The sequence below is a fragment of the Prunus mume genome, linkage group LG2 (genome assembly GCF_029339155.1).
Source record: "Prunus mume cultivar Tortuosa linkage group LG2, ASM2933915v1, whole genome shotgun sequence".
Classification (NCBI taxonomy): domain Eukaryota; kingdom Viridiplantae; phylum Streptophyta; class Magnoliopsida; order Rosales; family Rosaceae; genus Prunus; species Prunus mume.
Window position 1 is genome coordinate 21,076,559 of NC_142699.1, and position 20,967 is coordinate 21,097,525.

At 39.7% G+C, this 20,967-nt stretch overlaps 4 protein-coding genes across 4 annotated transcripts; 1 reads left to right on the forward strand and 3 right to left on the reverse strand.

Annotated features, from left to right (window-relative positions):
• Positions 1-8: 8 nt before the first annotated feature.
• Positions 9-1,700, reverse strand: LOC103321460 (myb-like transcription factor family protein). Its single transcript, XM_008223266.3, is given in 4 exon segments — positions 9-304; positions 306-629; positions 966-1,177; positions 1,278-1,700. Coding segments are annotated over 4 exon segments (1,008 nt in total). The 5' UTR covers positions 1,552-1,700; the 3' UTR covers positions 9-106.
• Positions 1,701-5,713: 4,013 nt separating this feature from the next.
• CCB4 (cofactor assembly of complex C) lies at positions 5,714-8,445 on the forward strand. Its single transcript, XM_008223265.3, has 8 exons — positions 5,714-6,056; positions 6,209-6,308; positions 6,383-6,456; positions 6,684-6,868; positions 6,984-7,054; positions 7,296-7,379; positions 7,745-7,899; positions 8,090-8,445. The coding sequence occupies exons 1-7, from the start codon at positions 5,779-5,781 to the stop codon at positions 7,838-7,840; spliced, it is 888 nt and encodes a 295-aa protein (XP_008221487.2). The 5' UTR covers positions 5,714-5,778; the 3' UTR covers positions 7,841-7,899; positions 8,090-8,445.
• A 328-nt stretch (positions 8,446-8,773) lies between these two features.
• LOC103321458 (glycosyltransferase family protein (DUF23)) lies at positions 8,774-11,415 on the reverse strand. Its single transcript, XM_008223264.3, has one exon. The coding sequence runs from the start codon at positions 10,897-10,899 to the stop codon at positions 9,052-9,054; it is 1,848 nt and encodes a 615-aa protein (XP_008221486.2). The 5' UTR covers positions 10,900-11,415; the 3' UTR covers positions 8,774-9,051.
• A 3,555-nt stretch (positions 11,416-14,970) lies between these two features.
• LOC103321477 (ARM repeat superfamily protein) lies at positions 14,971-19,429 on the reverse strand. Its single transcript, XM_089046180.1, has 5 exons — positions 18,378-19,429; positions 18,114-18,222; positions 17,195-17,769; positions 16,222-16,733; positions 14,971-15,465 (listed from the first exon to the last, which is right to left on the reverse strand). Exons 1-5 carry the CDS (start codon positions 19,215-19,217, stop codon positions 15,453-15,455), a joined length of 2,049 nt encoding a protein of 682 aa, XP_088902306.1. The 5' UTR covers positions 19,218-19,429; the 3' UTR covers positions 14,971-15,452.
• Between the last annotated feature and the right edge of the window lie 1,538 nt (positions 19,430-20,967).

Consider the following 20,967-nt stretch of genomic DNA (forward strand, 5'->3'; position numbering starts at 1 on the left):
CTAGAGCCGGCCGTATATATATATATATATATATATATATATATATATATATATATATATACACACACGTAAGACATACATCCGCATCAACTTGTTCATTACTTAATTAAGCCACGCTGATGATGCTATCTGAGCCACTGGACATGCCTTGAAACGCAGACGAGTGAGACGACGCCGTATTAGGTGACTGCTCCTCGGACGACGACGTAGTTGCGAGCTTCAGCGACAAAGGCGATGGATCCCTTGTGGGTGGCGGCGTGTACTTGTTATTCAAATTATGACCGGCCATTTTGGAAGATGGGGGAAGGGGGCACCGGATGAAGTGGAATCGGACGGATGAGCTTAGCCGACAACGTCGTTGGTGCTCCTTTTGCCTGCTGCAGCACTTCGCTCTGTAAATTCAAATTTGGTCCTATTGATGACGTCAGATTGTCCACTGATGATGTTTCGCCAGAGACCGGCAGGACCCCCGGAGACAGCGCCATCGGAAAAGTCGAAACTGGAAACCCTCCAAGAATGTGGCGACCCAAATTCATTTGTGCCTGTGGCTGTTGTGGGTAGGGCAACGCGGTTGCTGTTTCTTGGTGCTTCTGCTGGCCTATGTCTTCATCCATCAATGAATTCATCAACTGCAACCATTTAAAATACGTACACATTTAACATACAAACTCATGAATAACAACGAGATGTGTAAAAATATTCTTCTCGTGTCAAATTTGTGTTGCTAGCTAGACAGTGATATATTGTCCGCTGCTCGACCACCGACTCTGATTCCGTACCGCACAGTTTGACCAAAAAAAAAAACTATTCCTATCATTAACATTTATTTCTTTGCAAAAGTAAAATGAAGAATTAATTAACGCACAAAAGACAAATAATACTCGAAGCATCAAGGCATGAACTGAGATGCTGGAAATATTAATTAGTGATTCCCTTAATTAATTAAAAATAATGAAAGTACATACGGGGGCATCAGTGGTGATGTCGAAGAGACTAGATCTGCGGCGTCTTCGGTTGTGGTTGTTACGCCTGAGGAAGTACTTCTGAGCATGACTCGCCACCTGAGTCGGCGTCCGAGTCTTCACGAAGTTTCTAGAAATCCCCCTTCAATCTCCTTTCCCCACCTTCTGCAAACCCAACAAGAACAGCCTGTGCTCCTCCTCCGTCCACGCAACACCTTAAACCAAAACAAAACTTAAAATGATTAACAAATTAATCAAAATAAAAAAAAAGTAATCAGTATAAACCCCCAGATCAGAATAAAACAAAGGCAATACCTCTCTTGCGCTCTCGGCGGTGGCCAGAGGCGTGTACGACGTCGTCTGAGGCGTAGCCGGCGTCGCCGTTTGAGTCGGCCTGCAGGTTCTGCTCATACTGGGAGATATTGTTCATGCTGGCGCTCTTCCTGAACGCGTTTCCCTCCGTGACTCTCACGCCGAATAGCATGATGCCGTTTTCAGCCGAGGCGGCGCCACCACTTCCGCCGCTGGCTTCCGTACATGTGCGCGAGTTATGGCCGTTGTTCCCACACTGAGAGCACGTGCGCGACATGATCTCCTTCTACGACGTCGTACTCACTCACACGTTGTTGTTGGTGTTCTGCTTCTGGAGAGACGACGACGGCTAAAACTAATTTAAGAGAAATTTAAAAAGTCATGCAAGAAAGAAAGAAAGGTTATGAGGGAAAAAGGTAGGAAATTGGTTTGTCTAATGAAAGAGAAAAAAGAGGTCTGCGTTGGCTCATATATAGTTGCAGTTGCAGCTGCAAAATAATAAGCCCGTATACTATTTTGGGGTTTCTTTGTGCTCCCTTGTGTTTATTCCATCTGTAACAACATGGACCGGGGAACTCCAAGAAATGTTACAGTGCTTCTCAGTAGCATCGCATTAATGTATCCGTAGCTCGCATGCTTAATAGCTTCTTTAAATCGTGAATCAGGGCCGTTGAATATGGGTAGACAATGTCGATACAACCAAGCCTCTGTGTCATAGTAATGTCCTAATACAATGGGCCAGGTGTTTTCTGGATGAGCTTTATCCTGTGCGCCATCCATAGGATAAAATTTAAAAAATTATCCCTACCGTTTATTTATCATATAGCGGATCACACTGTCTCTAGTTATTTGGAGGGTTTGGTAGGGATTTTTCCTTAATTATTTATTTCCCTTAATCATGTGGTCTTCTTATTATAATTTAGGTGTAACCCTAATTTTATCCTTCCCACAAGAAGGCATTATTGTTAATGAAGACTATGGTACAGATTATTTTTTTGTATTAAAATCATTGGGGATGAAAAAATATATATAATAGAAAAAGCGATGGTGGAGGAGCAAAGTATTCTGTGCACCGTCAACTGGGCATATTCGCTGGCTCTTTTAGAAAAATATCGTTGTCTCAATTGCTTCACGTTAATTAAATACATTTCGCTGATTGGCTGGAAGTACATAGTCTAGTCTCTTTGTGGTGGTGGAGGATGTGGTTGTGGATGAGTAAAGATTGGGCCCCACCCATCAACTACACACACCCTCTCTCTTTACCTCTACCTTTCTTTGTGGCTCTATGCATCCCTTTGCCTTTCGTGGTGGATTGATGCCTTTTTACTTTCCTCGCTCCTTTTCTTTTCTCTTTATTTCTGTCTTCCTACCTTTTTCCCAGCTTGGTGCGTTCGTGCAGAAAAATGTGTGTGAAATGAGAATAGCATATTTTCGAATAATTATAAAATGTCACATAATAAATTTATCATGATTAGCTAAGATAATAAAACATTACTATTCAAGTTTCACACAAGTATTTCTCGTGTTCTTAATGAAACAATTTTATTCCGTTTCACACAAATGTTTCGCGTATCCTTGAGGGAGACTTGTAAAGTGACAAAGTTTGTCCACCATAAACTCTCAAAGCCAATGAGGTGAAGCCACATAAGTGGTAGTGTAGAAAACAGGGGGCTGCGACTGTGAGCTATTGGGCTGTGTTGTAAAGCAGAAGAGGGGTCATGTCAGTTTATAGGCGCTCTTTGGAAGCACGTGGTCCTCACTTATTGGTTCATTTGATCCTTTAATTTTTCTTCTTACTATTGACATTGAGGTTGTGTCCAAAAACCCTTTGTTTTCTTCTGCAAATTTTATGCAGTGACTTCCCATGCAGGTAATGCCAAAATCCGGTACACCATCGTGGCGGCTAACGTTACTTTCACATTGTCCTGCCTTCGTCTTCCTCTTTAATTATTCAGTTTCCCCTAAACTACAAACTACATTTAATTATTTGGCTAATCTAATGTTTTATAAGTTTAGCCTCAATTATTAAATCATAGAAAAAGACTATATATATGCGATTTACTACGAAATCAGTAGAGTTATAAAATCATATCCAGTTTGGAAAATAAGTACTGGCTATAATGGTAGGGTTATAAAATTATTCAAAATGAGTTTATCATAATCCGAGGAGAGAGGTACACAATTCAAACCATCATGAAAGAAGAATGAAGATACGTAACTATTACTTAAAAGAGTTTTCTACCGTCCAATCTGTTGACTCCATATACGTTGTTGACATATAAAATATCTGCTTTTCACATGACAAATCTTTTATTCTCACGTATATCACATGATGGAATAAAAATAGGCAGAAATAATATTGGAGGTTCCAACATTGAGAAGCATAGCAAAGCACTAGGCAAGAAACATGCAGCTATAATATCTCCACGACTCTCGGATTTATTTAGCCCATCCTATAGATAATCCCCGCTTTATGGTGGGGAGGAAAAGGGGACGAAATTTAAAGGACTTTGAAAACGTGATACGTGTGATTAACTTGAAGTACTAGTACAATAACATATTCAACACGGAACAACCTTAGTTAGGGTCCAAAAAAATACCTTAGTTAGGGTAGGTTTTCCTCAGAGCAAAGTATGATATATTCGTACCGTCGTAGGCTGTAGGGTAAAGCCAAGCAATGGTCATTATCACGCAAAGACGAGGTGCATCTCATGTCCACGTTGGGATAAGTTTCTGACCTTCACTGGCCATTCAATCAAATTGATTGGTGCGTTTGGTATCGTCCATCTCAGAGAGGATTGGGACAATATGTCTTGATATTGGTTAACAACAAGCCACTCCAACCAATCAACGGCAGCGATCTATTAGTTTGACCAAAAACAAGATTGGATCACCGGTCAAACAACGCTTCTTTTTTATTTGTAATTGCATTTTTTATTCGTGTAATCGGAAGAAACCAGTTGCAAAAAGACTTGTAGCTCAAATAATTAAGATGTTAATTCCCCTCACTTAAGCAGCCACCATCATTTTATGAACTCAAAACGTACAAATTTCATTCTAACTCAGCCTTAAAATTCCTCATCAAATATGTTATTACATGCATCATTGGAATCATTGCCGTTCATTCAAGTGTAGTACTAATAGATAGGGTTGATACCCGGCAGCCTGCAACAACATGTAGGATGTAGACCCTACAAAGATATAAACAGAGTTGATTATAGGACCATGTCTTTTGTCGTCTTCTTCTTATGTCCCCGGAACCGACCTCTGGTATTTAAACTTGACCAAAAACTTTGATCCACTTGGAGTGTCTATGGCTCTGAATTTGCATTTATGAGGATATATAATAGGCCAATTATATGCCTCCAGCATATACACTACATCCAAGCTGCAAGATGACAACTAGGGCATCATGCATTGATGGATAGAGAGATGGCATCTGTAAAATGAAGAGTTTTTTCTTTCTTTCTTTTTTGGTCGAAACAGTAAAATGAAGAGGTGGTAATGGTAATGAGGAGATATCCTAGTTATCGTGAGTAGTCTTTTTGGGCTGTCTTTTATCTGATGAAGCATTCTTTTTTAATTTCTTTTTTAACAAAACTATATACATTGGAGAGGGATTGAACTCGGACGCAAAGAAATGGGTATACTGTCTTAACCAACTAACTTAACTCACATATATCTATTTAATGAAGCCTATTCACTTCATTTCATTTTTTTTAATTCCCAAAACAACACTAAACATAAAAAAATTTATGCCTTAAAACGTCACTCTTATCTTCATCAAGAATTCTCATCATCTGATCAGCAGGAGCAGAAAAATCATGGTAGCCCAAATCCTTCTGGTGCCCCAACTTAGCTCAAAAATCAGCAGCACAATTGGTCTCTCTATAAGCACGAGTAATAATGCAATCCCATAGTCTCTTCCACAACTTTCTACATCTAAATAGCGTAACATACATAAGATGAGTGGTCAACTGGATTTAATAGGAAAAGTTAACAAAATTGACGGCTAAATCATTTGTCCTAACGAAAGTGAAATTAAAGGACCACGGGAACGATTTTGGAAATTGAGGGACTTAAATATAAATCGGATCTAAGTTCAGTGACTAATAAAACGATTAACCATTTATAAAAAATAACACTAGGCTATGTGCTAGCTAGTTGGTTTTTTAACCTTCTTCGTAAGAAATATTTTCGTCGCTTAGTCCGGTAAAAATGCCTACAACCAATGGGCCAACGAGCCTTAGGATTGAATTAAGGGCCTCAGGCCCAAAATATTTCGTGAGAAGGCTTAGAGCCTTTTTCTTGAAACCATACGAGGTGACGTTTGAAATCAAGTCGGCAAGTCCAAAACTTCTCCCATGCATTGCCTTCAACATCAGACTTGTCTTTAGCCGTTGGATGCACAAAGCAACAAATTGAACGAAACGACTGACCGTATCCAATCCCAAGCAAATGATCAAAAATATCAACGGCCCTGTCACCTATTCTACAGTTTTCGATGGAAGCGGGAAGCCTTCTCCGTAGTCCAATTCCATGGACCCCAAAACGCCCTCTCAGACGAAGTCTTGGCCTCACTTTCCCGCGCCCCATTAGGGCTTTGAATTCAGATAGTCGTTACAGAGGCCCCAAGCCACAGAGAAATTGGGTGGCCGATTGGGTCTCCAACAACGACGACGCCGTCCGGAGCTTGCCGATTTACGCGGGAAGCGCCTCCCTCTTGGCCGTCCTCTTCAACCGCACCGTTTCGGACATCGCTCTGGTCGCTGACGCCAGCAGGTAACCACGCAACGCAATACTCTCCGCTTAATTTCTGCGTTTTAGTATCATTTTCAGCATTTCGAAAATTACTGTTTCAGTTGGTAATTAGGCATTGTGAATTTGTGATTTGTGAGCCTAAATATTTGTATGAAATTATGTTTAACTTGTAGTTCACAGTCTAGAGCTGATTTGTTGACGTTGGGATTGGCTGTGACCAACATACTAGCAGGTCTGGTATGGCTGTCAATCAGACCAAAATCTATATCTAAGGTGAGAAATTGAGATCGTTGTAATTTTTTTTTTTTAATGACTTAATTGCTTAAGTATTTTATTATTTGATTCAGGTGAATCCCGAAGGGATCGAATGCGAGAGAATTCATTCTAATCTCCCAAACACTCAGCTTTCTGAGTTATTGTGGTAACACATTACACATGTTATGTATCAATGTTTGTTCAAATTGTGATTTCTAAGCAATGTGTACCCTTTACGTAGTGGCACGAAATTCCTGTATTTTCATTCTGTATCTGTAGCATTACATTCTGTTTTGCAATACAATCATACCTAGTTTGTAGGGATTAGAAGATTACGAAATCACTACTTGTTTAATATGTGAGCATGGCTGGTTAATTGTTGCTTGTTCTCAGGGCGTGGGAATCTTTGTCAGATGTGACGTGCTGCAGGTCTCTTGTTATAGTTTATGATGGCAGATGTATCCTTCAGATTGGTTTTGCAGCAGAATCTTCTAATGGTGATGGCAAGGCTGTGTCTGTGGATGCTGATAAACTGATGCAAGGATCACTCTATCGAGGTGTTATGAAATCAGGAATTCGTAAGTACTTGCCAAGGACTCTGCATATAGTCTGTTGAAGTTTTTCAACTATTTTACCATGTCACATCTGAACTAGACTTCCACCAACGATAATCTTGAGACCACCTTTTTTCAGAGAGCTATTTGGCAAACCTATATCTTTATCCTGGGAAATCTGAGCTGCCATTTCTGCCTTCAAATACACAGGTTCAGTTTTCTTCTTAGATTTATTTTTATTTTTTTTTCCCCCAATTATGTGTATCTGTTCAAGTAAATATGTTTGTTCATCCAGTGATTCGTTCATCAAGAATACACAACCTAAACAGTAACTTGATGTGCACAGCCAGCTTAAAGATACATCTTTCTTAGTTTCTTCAATTATGTGCATTAGAACTCACCTTGTATATCTGCTTTTAACGATGGATAACACGATTCCCAACTTTTCCAGGCAGTAATATTGCAGCCACTTGGAGACAAAGGGATCACAATAATTGGTGGTGACACGGTTAGAGGATTCACATCTGCAGATCAGGTGTGTCCTTTTCGACTTTGAAAATATTGAACTCTGAAAAAAAAAAAAAAAAAAAATTACTTGTAACTGTCATCTATACATTAAGAGAGTGCAATTGTGTGTGAGTTTCAATCAATTGGTTTGACACAGTTAGACAAAGGGCTTTTGCATACAAGGATCATATTCCTTCATATTTCTTTCTTGTTATGTGCTTTTGATAGTGTATATATCAGTAAACCTATATTCTTCAAAATGAAAGTATCTAACTTGTGGCCGGTTGATCAAACTCGTTGACATAGTCAATTAATTAAGCAGTCTGTTTATTTATTGTTATATGCATTTATCTATTTTTCATGTAGTTGCACTAAAAATTGAAATGTTTACAGGCATGGATTTCATTAATTGGAGAGAAGCTGGATTCTACTCTAGCAAAATATGTGGATAACCCCCCATTAGTTGTGCAAGATCCAGTTTTCAAGTAATTAAACTATGAAGCTTGTTGATATTATCCCTTCATGCAATGGCTGTGGCCTTAAGCCAGGTACTTTCTCATTTCTGATTTGTACTGACTGCATCACACAGCGTAAAATCATTTCAAATTATTACATTTGCATGGGAAAAAAGGATTATGTGACATATTTGCAGTCAAGTTTTCAATTTGAGCATGGAGAATATATATATAAAATATCTCTCTTCTATCTAATTTATAAGGTGTTTATTTTCATTCTCAGGATTCTCAAGCAACAGATTTATCATAACAGAGAACGAAGAATGGCGATTATTGCGATCATATTCTGGTGCCAGGAAATTCTGCTGCAATACCCGATTGATAGCACTGTTGTCCTTAGATATGTAATGTATGCACATAATATGTTTCTTGTACTATCAGTCAGTTAAATATCATGGATCATGCGCATAAAACGGATTCTTCAGAGCTGCTTACTGGGAATTCTATACTAAGGGAAGCATTGGTATTCGGATATTCTAATTCTTAAAATACTCAAGCACCACATTTTGATTGTAAATGCACGTAATTTTGTTCAATTTCTTTAGTAAGAAGAATGTTGAATGAGCCAAGTTGTGCTTTGATTGCGGTTTTACCACCTTAGCTTCAATAGAAATAGATTAGACGTAAAGAACAAATTCGCATGCGTTGCATCGATCATGTTCGCTGCAAAGCCTGTCTTCCTAATCAATGTGTTATTTGTGATGTAAATTATTGAATAATCGCTTTACCATTAATTATCGTCCCTAAAATCATTTGGTCATTCCAAATTTCCAACGTTCTTTTTTCCCTCTTTAATGAACTTCGGTTCATTTGGTTATCACTGAACGTACTTAATGTTACCTCCAATTTGATTTCCTTAAATCACATCAAGAGCATGATGACTAAAATGACACCCAGAAAAAGGGGAGAAAAGAATGCATAATTCATTTATTTTAATTAAGAAAATGAATTTGTATTCATTATACAAGCAAGGGAAAATTTCATTTCATATTGTCACAAAATTTACACCGTGTAAGAAGTCTGTAATTAATTCATTGCATGTGTATGAAAAAAAGAAAAAGAATAATCAGATACAAAAAAGGAAAAAATTACAATGAAAAGAATGGCTTCTGTTCTGTGTGTGATTTACTCTCTGTTATACACGGGCGTCAATCTGAAAGCACCCAGCTCTGCACTTTGTATTCGTCACAGAAGAGACTTCTCCCATGGCAGTGACCCAGTTGCAGGATCAGCAAAGTAACCCAAAACATAGTCTTTAAGGCCAGTGTCCCAAACCTCGCAGAACCTCAACCGCCAATTGGGTGGCTCAATGGCCTCAGTTCCTAGACCAGGTGCCCTATCTTTTGACCCCTGGTTTTGATCCTCCTGCCAATCAACAACATAGGTTGCTACCCTTCTGAAAAACTTGGCCCTGAAAGTCTCCCAAACCTGGTATTTGTAATGGTTTATGACAGCAACATTTTCAGGCACATTCAGGTGCCTGAAACCTTGTCTCAGCCTAAAATGGTGAACCACATTGAGCAGAGTAACATCAAGCAAATCTGCCCTTACTATAGACTTGTGCCTCTCAGGGCTTTGCAGCCTGCAAGTGTACCCAACAGTGACACCCTGCGATGGATGTGAGCTCAGCCCAGATGGCCCAAAGCTATGGCAATCTGTTCTGATCTCCCCAATCGTCGGCGAATAGGAATAATTCGAAACGAGGTTTCGAAGCGAGTTTTCACCAGGAACACCGTCTCCTCTGTGGTGCCGAAACGCCCTAGGGAAGTAGAAGAACTCATCGACATCAAAGAAGCCAACCCAATGGCACTCGTCTCTCGCTCTCAAAGCACAACGCGAAAAGCCTGCTTCTTGGGTTTTGATCCATGGCCAGCTCTGCCTGCTGACATTGTAGGCCTGCAACTCAAGCTCCTGAACCACATCTTCAATCCCGTCGTCACTGTTGTTGTCGTAAATGAACCAGCGCTCAACTCCAAGCCAAGCATGGTACATAACCCACTCTTTTAGCGCTGGTGCTTGGTTCCACAACATGGTGCAAGCACAAAGCTCGTGCTTCTTCTTCTTCTGATTTTCGTTTCTCACAGTGGATTTAGAACTGTAAATTGTGGCTACAGAAGGCAGAGTGACATGAACTGGAGCTCTGGCCCTGCCAGTGTTGTAACCAATCGTGACCCGAACTCCATGGGTCTTATCCGGGTTGTTTCGGATAGTCCGGGGCAGCAAGCACCGGACAACTTCCTGAGCGGCCGTGACAGCTTCAGTGGTGAGCACAAAACCCTGGTCTTTTTCCCAATTGCCATTGTTGCCCAACCCGAAATGGCAAGTGAGTCGGGTCGGATCCGATTTCCTGTGGGGCCTGAGGTTCAACCCCTTAACGAACACAACCGCCGTGTCTCCATCAATAACCGCCTCGTAAACTACTCTGTCCCAAGGATAAGCCGTCCCGTTAATCCCAGCAGTCCAATCGTAACCACCGCCACGCCTCCGCAAATCGACGGCCTCCGAGTAATTATTCGACGGCAGCGGACACCTTGCTATGGAACGGAGCTCGTCGTAGACGTCGGTGGACAAAACCGGTCGAATAGCAAAATCCAGGTGCGGATTCTTTTCTCCATCTTGAAGAAGCTCATCTGAACCGTTGGATAATCTATGGTAAACGCACTCCAATTGGTCGTTTTGGCGAAACCTATTGGGCACAATGAGAAGAACGTGATCGGGAAACAAGACTCGATCTTGAACTCGAAGAGGGGTCGAGTCTCTGGTGTTGCTGTTGCTGTTTCTGTTAGTGAAAGACTCGAGAATCGAATTGCTTGCGGTGGAGGATAGGAGGGAGAGCGTGGTGGTGGAGGCGGTGAGGACGGGCCGAAACGACGCCGGACGGAAGCGTTCGGAGGACAGGAGCAAGAGGAAGATGAAGAAGGAGAAGCAGAGAATGAGAGGCCTTCTCAGGGACAAGTAGTACTTTGCTTGTGAGTAGGACCGAAGCATGCGCTTCCGCTTGCGGCGTTGCTCTGATGAGTCCATACCTGACATTTGTTGCCAAAAATGGAAAGAAAAAAACCCAAAAAAGTGGGAGTTTTTCTGAGAATAATTAGAAGGGGTAGGGGATTGGGGTGGGTTTTGAATAGATCTGCTGCGGCTGCCGACAAGTGGGTTTTTATGAAAGTAGAAAACTTTCGGGGTTTTGAGAAATGGGTCTGGCGTCTCCGACCATTTGAGGAAGAGAGAGAGAGAGAGTCTATAAAGGGGGGCTGCTGGTGGGGGGTGGTGAAGAAGAAGAAAGAAGTGTTGACTGGGGCAGAGGGTGGTGGTGGAGATTAACCGGTGATTAGTTAATGCTAATCAGTCTTGATTATTAGTTAAAGTGTTTTTGCTGAATTGGGATGTGACTGTTGAGCCAAGAAGAAGAGAATAAAATTGGCTGACCGACCGAAATAATTGGGATTTGAGGTGGACGCTTTTTTCGGGGCTTCATTTTTCTGAGCATATTATTTGTATAATAAGGCTTGAACTAAAAGACACCATACATGATTTAGCGGAGGAGGTTGCTCAGAAACTACACCTGTTTTTTACACTTTTGTTGTTAATTGTCGTTACTGCTCTGCTCTCCCTTTTCCATACACATGAATGCTTGATTGCGAGCCTATTCACTTTATGCACTCTTCATCAACTAAAACTACAATTCCAATATCAAAAACATTGATTAGAAAAATAGTCATAAGTAGTCATAGTGATAGCTATATTAGAAACATGTTTAAATTTTTATTAACGTAAAAATTACTTTTAAATTCTTCTGTCAAATGATCCGAATGCGACTTAATTTGATTAGTCAATGAAAATTGACACAACACCCACCTCACATAATTTGTAATTTGATTATGTCATTACCGGTGTACAAAATATAAAAATACGGCAAGATAAGGTGCCCTTGGTCATAAATTTTGTTTGATCTTATTTTTATTCTTCAATGGTGACAACCATAAGTTTCATTCACATGTCGCTGACCCATTTATTCCTCTGCTTTAGCGGCCAGTGGTTTATTGCTTGAAAGTCCAATGATTCTTCTACGAATGCTCCTGTTAAGGTGAAGGTATTTCACAGAAGTTCAACAAAATAAAACGTGTATTGCATAGCTTTAGGATACCGTCTGTCTTTTAACAATACAATTTCAGATTTAAAGTGTGATTTGGAAATCATGAGACGTTTTATTTAATGAAAGACATTTGTGAACTTTAGTGTTTGTGTTGCTTTAATTTCTAGTCTTTTTTGTTTTGTTTGGGAAAGTTATATTCTAAACTATCTTATTATAAAGCGAATTTGCAAGATGTTTGTAGTTCAATCAATTAAAATCATTTACAAGATATTTGTAGTTCATGTGTCCGCACTGCCCTAATTTGATCTCACTCACATATGCTAATTTCTCGTTGTCTTACACTTTGTAAAGTTGCCTCTTTAATGTCCAAAACCAGATATGACATATACAATCTCAAAACTTTCACTGATATATGCTTCATGCATTTTAATATTTACTCAAAGAAAAAATTAGTTTATAGCAAATTGCAAGTAGGAGTTGTTTCCACATTGACAATTGGGCATCCATGTGTTGTCTAATGAGCTGGTATTGGTAGACATTCATTCCACAAGAGCATGAAGCTTTTTCTTTTCTTCTTCTTTCTTGTTTTGGTTTTTTGGTCAAGAAGGGGGGTCCTATTAGCTATTAGCTGGCAAAAGGGTTGGGTTTTAGGACTTATAAGGATACCGTGTAAAGCACGAATTAAGGTGCATAATTTCCCATGTTTCAACATGTGCTTCCCACGGTAATGCGAACCACCTCTCTCTATCGTTGTGATTCATTTCTTGCATACTCGGAAAGATATATATTCTCTGCAAAATGAATGAGTCAACAAGTCACCATTTTCCAATGGGTTTCTTTTTTCTTTTTTCTTTTTCTTTTTTTTTTCCTAAGAAAAGAAAAGAAAAGAAAAGAAAAACCGTTGGTAATTGAAGAGCCTTGAAGCACTCGTGGTAATTAGCAGAGCAACGGACAGTGACCGGAAAATGCGTTATTGGGTACATGTTTTCTTGCCCGAAAGAAGTTGACAAGAAAAGAAAAACTGATAAATATACAAATAAATAAAAAGAATAATGTTGGCGTAGCTTTGAATTTGGGTAATAAAATTATGGTTCGTCCATTTTAAAGCTTGATTTTGAAGGGTTTGTAGTCTAATTCAACATAGTAATCAGAGAGGCCAGTGAATAAAAGCATTTATAAAGTAAAAGATGACATATGCCTGGTTGAAATTTATGATAATTCAGAGGGATATTAATAATATTCAAGGTGGAACTCCATATTCTCAGCTTTCTCTATTTCTTTCTTTTGAATTATGATTAGCATTCAAGAAATAAGAATCAAGAGGTAGAAAAAGGCAATCCCTTTTGATACATTGAATATACCAACGGGGCCTAACCCAATGGAAAAGAGTATTGTCTTGCATATCAGTGGTCATGTTTAAACTCTGATGACACCTTAACAGTGTGTGTGAGAAATTTTCATCATTCTCTTATAATTTAGACTATAACTCGCATTTTTTTTTTAAAGATACATTGAATATTGACAGACTAAGACAGTTTAGAAAACAACAGAAAATTATAGTATTTTTCTCGTATAGTAAGTTTATGGGAAAGACTGTAATGACAGAAATGAATACATTTGGCGTTTGAGCATATTCTTTAGGAACACCAAGAACAAGTCTTGCTCTTATTAATTAAAATTCAGAAAGTGTTGGAAAGTATTTAGGTCATTGACATCATATACCACTACCGTTATTGGTCTGCATAAGTCCAGTTGAAGGGGAAATTATATATGTCAAATTCGGTCCACTAGTTCTTAAATTAATATCAAAAGATTAGAATATTAGTACATTATTATAATTTATAAGTTAGGATAGGAGGACAAGGGAATATTGTAAACTGATAAGCCTGTCTGGCATGGTCCAGCCCCAAATGGAGCCTTTCCAAGTTGCAGGTCGAAAATGGCCAAGTTTCTATCCTGCCTGCCATCTCCACAGCCCAAACTTGTTGTCCCCGAGAATTAGGTCATTTTCTGACCTAAAGATAAAAGGGGTTTTCTAAATGCACTCAACTTTTGACAAAGTGCAGCATCCGAACAAAATTCGAAGTTTTCCATGATACCCTTGGGCTGGGTGCACATTAGCCTACTTTATAACTTTTGCATTTGCACGCAGATAAAGTTAGGCTAATTGGCAAGTAATGTGTTGAGGGCGAAGCTAGAATTGTAAATATTAATTTAAAAAATGCATATGTAATTAAAACTTACGTATTAAAGCTAAATAATTTTCCGTTCTTTATGTACAAATTTGTTGGAAGGGGGCCATATAAACAAGCTTCCTCTTACTATTTATCCAAGACAACATGTAAATATAGATAGGAATTTAGAAAATTGGGGGGACTAAGGCTACCCTTAGCCTTAAAGCGGCTCCACCAGCCAATGGCGCTACTTTGCACTTGAGTTCAATCCTCCTTTCATAGATTAAAGTAATTTATTAGAGTAATTTAGACTACCCATTCGATTTTTTATTTTTTTAAACTTGCATTTGCCGGCTCCAGCTTGTAGAAAAAGGGAGCCCAAGAACATCAGTTTTAGAGTTTGTTTTCCGTCCGGCCCAACCTGGTGCCAATTCGGGCCATTTCCTAGGCGAGAGCATATATTTAATAATGTATGGCTTTGTTTGGATTTTAACAGTTTGCGTTGTTTTTAAGCCGAAATGATTTTTCTTGTTTAGTGGTGGAATGGGCGGGAAATTAGATTAATGTTGACAGCCATAAATTGTTATGGTTATTTAGACTCTTAAACTAAGTTCAGGGTTTAGGGTTTAGTTATGGAATTATTTAGATGGTGATGGCACTTGGGATCGCTTGAAGCTAAAGCCAGCTGTACAACGACATGAGTTACAGAGAGTTGTCGCTTGCTACAAACAAATTGTTGCTGAAAAACCACCATGTCGGTGTGGCATGCTTAGTTTTTAATATAGCAGCCCACGTTCTAATATGTGTATTGTACGAACCAGACAGTCTACGGACGCGTTTATATTTGCAGAAATAAGAAAACTCATTTACTGATCTCATCATATATATACAGCAAGTAGAGTAACAACAATCCAAGAACAGATGAGTTTGTACAGATTTAGTTTCCCTCCCTTTACCGGCAATTGGTGCAGGTAAGTAATAAATATAACACATGCTACGAAGACTCTACTCTGGTCTATTGCAATTAAATCTGAAAGCTGCTTTTAGGAGGAAAAGGACGACGACAACGACGACGAGGGCACGTGTAATTATAAATGGAGCCCCCTTTGCTCCCACTATCCTCCTGTGCATCAATATGCCACATTGAATTAGAAATTTCATAAATTATGCCCACCTACATATATGAACACTTGATCGGCATTCAATTTAATGTCTTCAGGTCTTTCCATGCCCCATGATGCTTGTCTCTCTCTACTAAGAAATAGATCCATCAATCATCAAACATTTTCCACTTCAAACAATTCTATGATTCTTCTATCTTAGGCGGATGATCTGAGAAACAAAAAGACACAGTCGCTTTTAAATCATATCATTGAGGATAGCGTGCAAAGTACAGAATTATATGCTATAGGGAGAAAATGTTCAAGGAAAAAAACATAACACAGAAAAGCAAAAAATCAAGCAATCAGAGTTTCCAACATAGTGGGAAGTTGATTTACGATTCAACTACTCAAGATCATTGCAATCAGAACTTCAGTGAGAAGCTGCGTTGTATATGATATGATGACAGCTCCACTAACCAATTTGTGTGGAACGGCAACCTTAATCTAACGGAAACAAAATAAATATTGCACTCAAATTTTTGGAGGGTCTAAAATCCTAATAAGATTGTTGAAGTTTTGCATACATACTCGACAACCCACAATTGAAAACTTCGCAATGTCTTGGCACTGGGTGTTTTGTTAACAGAAAATGTTCTAATTTCAGAGCCAATCAGGAAAATGTTACCAAAGCAGTGAAACTGTGATAGCTAAAGTGATATTTAATCAGATTCACAAAATTCTATTAACAGTGGTGATCTTGTGCCAACAATTATAATTTCAATGCAAAAACATATTCAATACATTGTTGCAGAAGATCCACTAAGAAGTTCTGCATAGGAATTATTTTGAGAAAAACTACTGCTAAGTATAAATGCAACAAAAAGTGGATCCAGCATTGTGTTAATAGGCAGACAAGAAATTTAATGAAACAACAGAATTAGCAGTACAAAATACATTGCTACGTTTTGATATCAGTTATCCTTACCTTCTACTCGGGTTCCTTGATGCTATAGACGTAACTGGTGAAATCCCAAGCCGACTGGCATTGCAAGCTTGAACCCTCTCAGCATCTCGGACTATGGTCTTTGGTGTTTTGTCTGGATAGTGCCTTGTATTCAACCTTTGGGCATCATGAATTTCTGCCACTGAGTTAACGGTAAACGCACCCCTACTTTGGTGCTGAAATCTTTCACTGTCAAACGCACATGATTCAGCACTGTTATCTCTATTAGGTATGTTAGGAATAGCATTGAGTGAGGGGATGGTTCCAGAAGAGAGCCTTGCAGTAGAACATCGCCCATCAGTTCTACGCCAGAACTTGGAACTCAAGAATTCTGCACCGGGAAGCTTGCAGCATGTGTTTTCTGCAGATTCAGTGTTTGGAATCCTTCCACTTGTTATGGCCAAATCATATGATATTTCATCCAGTGCCATCTCAAGGCCATGTACACGTGTCTCAAGAGAGTTCAACCCACTCTGAGAGCTCCCAATAAATCTCTGAACACATTTTTAACAGGGGATTAGGTCAGCAGACCAGAAGCTTTCTAAGAATTGTGCATCACTATGAATAATGAAATCTTCTCCTGATGCCTTAAGTAGGTAATAGGATATGATTTTCAAGAATAAAACTTTGAAATGGCAAAATTGACTAATAAATCCAGTAAGTAGAGACTAAGAGAAAAATGGTCAGACCAACTAACAACGCCTGTAGGCATGTTTTATCTCATTCCCATTATCAAGTTTTTAACTTTGCGGAGAGCAGCAACAATGAGCTATGAGAGCCTCAAGTGTGTAAATCAAAGCAGACTAACTTCAATTAACAATAATAACACCACCTTAAAATAAAGTTGAACAAAAAAATAAAAGAAAAATACTTATAATGCCTCAGGTTGTGCTATAATCCTGTGGTGCAAACATTTCTGGTTAAGAGAAAAGGTAAACAAGTATCAGGAACATACCTGGAGAAGGTTTAATAGACTGGACTGCTGGTTTTCAATCTGAATAAGTTGTTCACGGATCAAATTGAGATCTTCAGCATCCTTTTGGCTCTCATAAACTTCTTCTGCAGCATTGCTGACTACAACATCTGAGTCAAAGTTCTCATCCTCATTAAATGGAACCACACGAGACCCAGATTTTAAACCACCAAATTTGTGTACTTTTTCATCATGGATCTTACTGAAGAGAACACGTTTAGTTTCTGGCATGTTATTTCCAATGTGCTCATTCTTTCCTGCTTCCGGATCTCCAGAGTCACTCCTTAGAATACCATCCTTACGGACCAGCTTTGAAGAGGGAGAGTTTGGCATTGCGATTTCAATTTTCCAATCAGAGGGTTTCTTGTGGTCCTGCTTAGAGAACAAGGATGTTTCTGATTTTCTCTCATTTCCTTTTTTGGCTGTGGTCACCAAAGAACCATCGGATGGAGGGGACCTGTTTGTGGTGGGGACTGTTTTCTTTGGTTGAGGGGTCCTAAAACTGGAATCATCGGAACTTTTGGATATGGGAGGAAAGCATCCACCAAACCCATTATCTGGCCCCATGGGAAAAAGTCCAAAAAGAAAACAGAAGAGATGCAGACAGAAGATTAGATGACATTAGACAGGTTCAAAAGGTGTTTAACTTCAAAGGTAATAGCAGAATGAAGAGCACAACAGGACTTACTGAAATTGGACAAATTAACACCATACGGAAATAATTTCATAACTAAAACAATAGCTTTAGAATTCAGATTCATTGGAAACAAATCACATTTTCCCTTTTGTTTGCTTTCTCATGTGATAAAACTGTTTGACCAAATTTATGAACAAGTAATGAACTTGCAGGCATCTCTGTCGTTTATAACTCGATGTTTCTCAAACAAAGAAAATGCCTTACCAGTTGAAGATCTGGATTGAATTGGACCAGAAATCTCCTCGGAATCTCCTGCAATAAGAACCTTCCACAAGTCCAACGTATGGTTCATAGTCTCCCGGACTACCTTCACCTGTTAAAGAATGAAATTAATAAAAATCTGGAAAAAAGTACATTCGAAAAAGAAATACAATTACTGAAATGATTGAAGTCACAATACTTTCTCCTCTTCTCCTACCCTTTCTCAGCAACCAAACAACCGATTGGGGAGGAGGGAAGACAATATACCTTATCAAATCTCCGACTTTCCAGGACATTCAAACACGAAGCTTTATACATCGCCGTCAAATCTCTCTCCACCGAGGCCACCTTCCCAAGCGCCTCAGCCGCGGCCTTCCTCACGGCCCAGTCCTCACTGCTCAAAAACTCAACCACGCACGGCACAAGCCAGTCCAACACGCCGCGGTTTGACGCGCCGCCGGCGCCGACAATGCTCCCAACAAGCACCAGAAGCGCTGCCTTCGCCTTGAAACTCTCGCTCTTCGCCAGCTTCCCCAGCCGCGCCAAGCTCCTCTTCAGCTGCACCGGGTCAGGGTCGGGCGCGGCGTCGATCGCGGCGGCCAGGCACAGCGCGGAGCCGATCTGAGAATTAGAGTCCTGCTCCATCGCCAGCGTGTCCATCAACGGCTTTAAAAACGCCGAAGAAAACGACGGCGTCGTGATCTGTGACGACATCGCGGCGACGGCGTCGACGCAAGCGGATCGGACGGCAGAGTCGGGGTCGCGGAGTCGGCGCTGGATGGTGGAGATCATCTTGGACAAAAAGGGAGCCAGAACGTCGCCGTGGGAGTTGGACAGTAGAGCGAGGAGAGAAACGCACTGCTTGCGGACGGGTGGCTTGGAGGAAGAGTCGGTGTTGTGAATGCAGATGAGGAAGGTAGCGAAGGAGTCGTGGGAGAGGTTTCTGGCAATGGCGTCGAGCTCGGCGGTGGCCATCGCCAGAGTGTCGCGGTCCGCGAGCTTGTTAAGGCAGGTTATGACTCGCTGCTTCAGATCCGGGGACGACGACGTGGAGGCTGGTTGCGGCGGGCTGCCGAGTGAGAATCTTCTTGAGAGAGAAGACGCCATTGTTTGCGTGGTTAGGTGTTTGATGATATGCTGCAATGAAGTAGAAGGGTTGATTTTAATTGAGGGATGAGGAGGTAGGGTTGTTTGTTGGCACTGGAATTGGGTTGAGGCGGTTGAGGCGGTGGTGGGGGTGTGGAGAGTGATTTGGCGGCAGAGTTCGGGGGAGTGATGGGTGTGTCAGTTGGACTGGTCTTTGTGGGGGTTTTAAATGTTTGAGAGGGAGGAGCGCTGAGTGGACCTGGTAGAGGAAGACTCAACATTTCGGTACATTTTTATTTATTTATTTTTACGCGGGGAAAGTAACTACCCAGTGTGCCAAAGGGGCCAACTTCATTTTTCTTTTTACTGGTTTTTAATACGGAGTAAAATCAAACTAGGTGTAAAAGGACAACTACATTATTTTGACCATATGGCATCTACTAATAATAGCAGCTTTGAAATTTAGAGTTTTAGACTGCTACGTGTATAATTGAGTCGAACGGAGTGCAAAAGAACACATTATTTTGCATAGTATACATTTGTTAATAAAAAAAACTTTAAAATTTATTTGAAATAGATATTTTATTCAAAAATAATAAGCACTATAAGAGTGTACAAAAGATAGTACTAAAAACAGTCAATACAATCTACAACTCAAACATGAGAGACATGAACAAATGTTTGATCTAAAAAAAGATTCACGTCTGAACAACTTAAGGGGAAACCTTGAAAAAACCACGGGAAAACCACAAGAAAAGAGAGAGAAAGAAGAGGAAGCATGAACATCCCTTCAATCACCACATCAACAAAATCTTGACAACACCAGAAACTTGCATCCTACAACAAACACAGAGCCAGAAAAAACAAGCAAAAAATTAGATAAAAAATAAAACAAAATAAAAAATAAAAAACCAAATAAACCAAAAGGGCACAAATGAACAGGTTGTAGACTAAATGTATTGCATTATAAGTGAGGATTTTAAATTTTTATTTATCTAGTTTGATCGTTTAAGTATCGTTTCCTAGTGTATATCTTATGTTGAGTTGTTCATATGCTTTCTTGGATAATAATTGAATCTTAAATTTTATGAGTTATATACATCATTTATGGCAGTTGGATTATTGGAGTTTATTTTGGGGCAAGCACATGCATGGAGATATATATTTCAGATGCCACATGGGAAGAAGCTAATATACGAACGAAAGAAATTAGCAGGCCACGTTGCTAAGAGCCAATGAGCTTATAATGATTGGCAGGGTTTCCAACTTAATTAAGGGGTTTGACAATCCCCTAATAATTATTAATTAAGTTAAATCTTATCCAAAACTTATACGACATCATGTTAGCCAATGTGCCATGCATGAAGCTAGGTAATAAACACACGCATCACACATATATTCCACATGTGATTGCAGGGAGCATCTTTCTGTGCTTACCTCTGAGGGTTAAAAAGATTGAAAATAACAAAGAAAAAATTTGTGTGGCATTGAGTGGAGGTGAATTCTATGAGTTTGATGTTGTCAATGAATTTTTTGTTTTGGTTGTAACCTTTTTATGAGTCGTTGTAATGACCTTTATGGTTAATATATTTGTATTGCTCTTGTGGCGTAAGTTATGAATACAATATCCTCCGGTTTAAAAAAAATAAATTTATAAAGGCTAAAGCCAGAAAGAGTGAATAACAAAATTAGGTACTGGGGAGCATGTGATCGAGAGTGAGAAGATAAGGGAGGCACAACCTTGTTAAAGTGACCTAGAACCAGGAAGTCA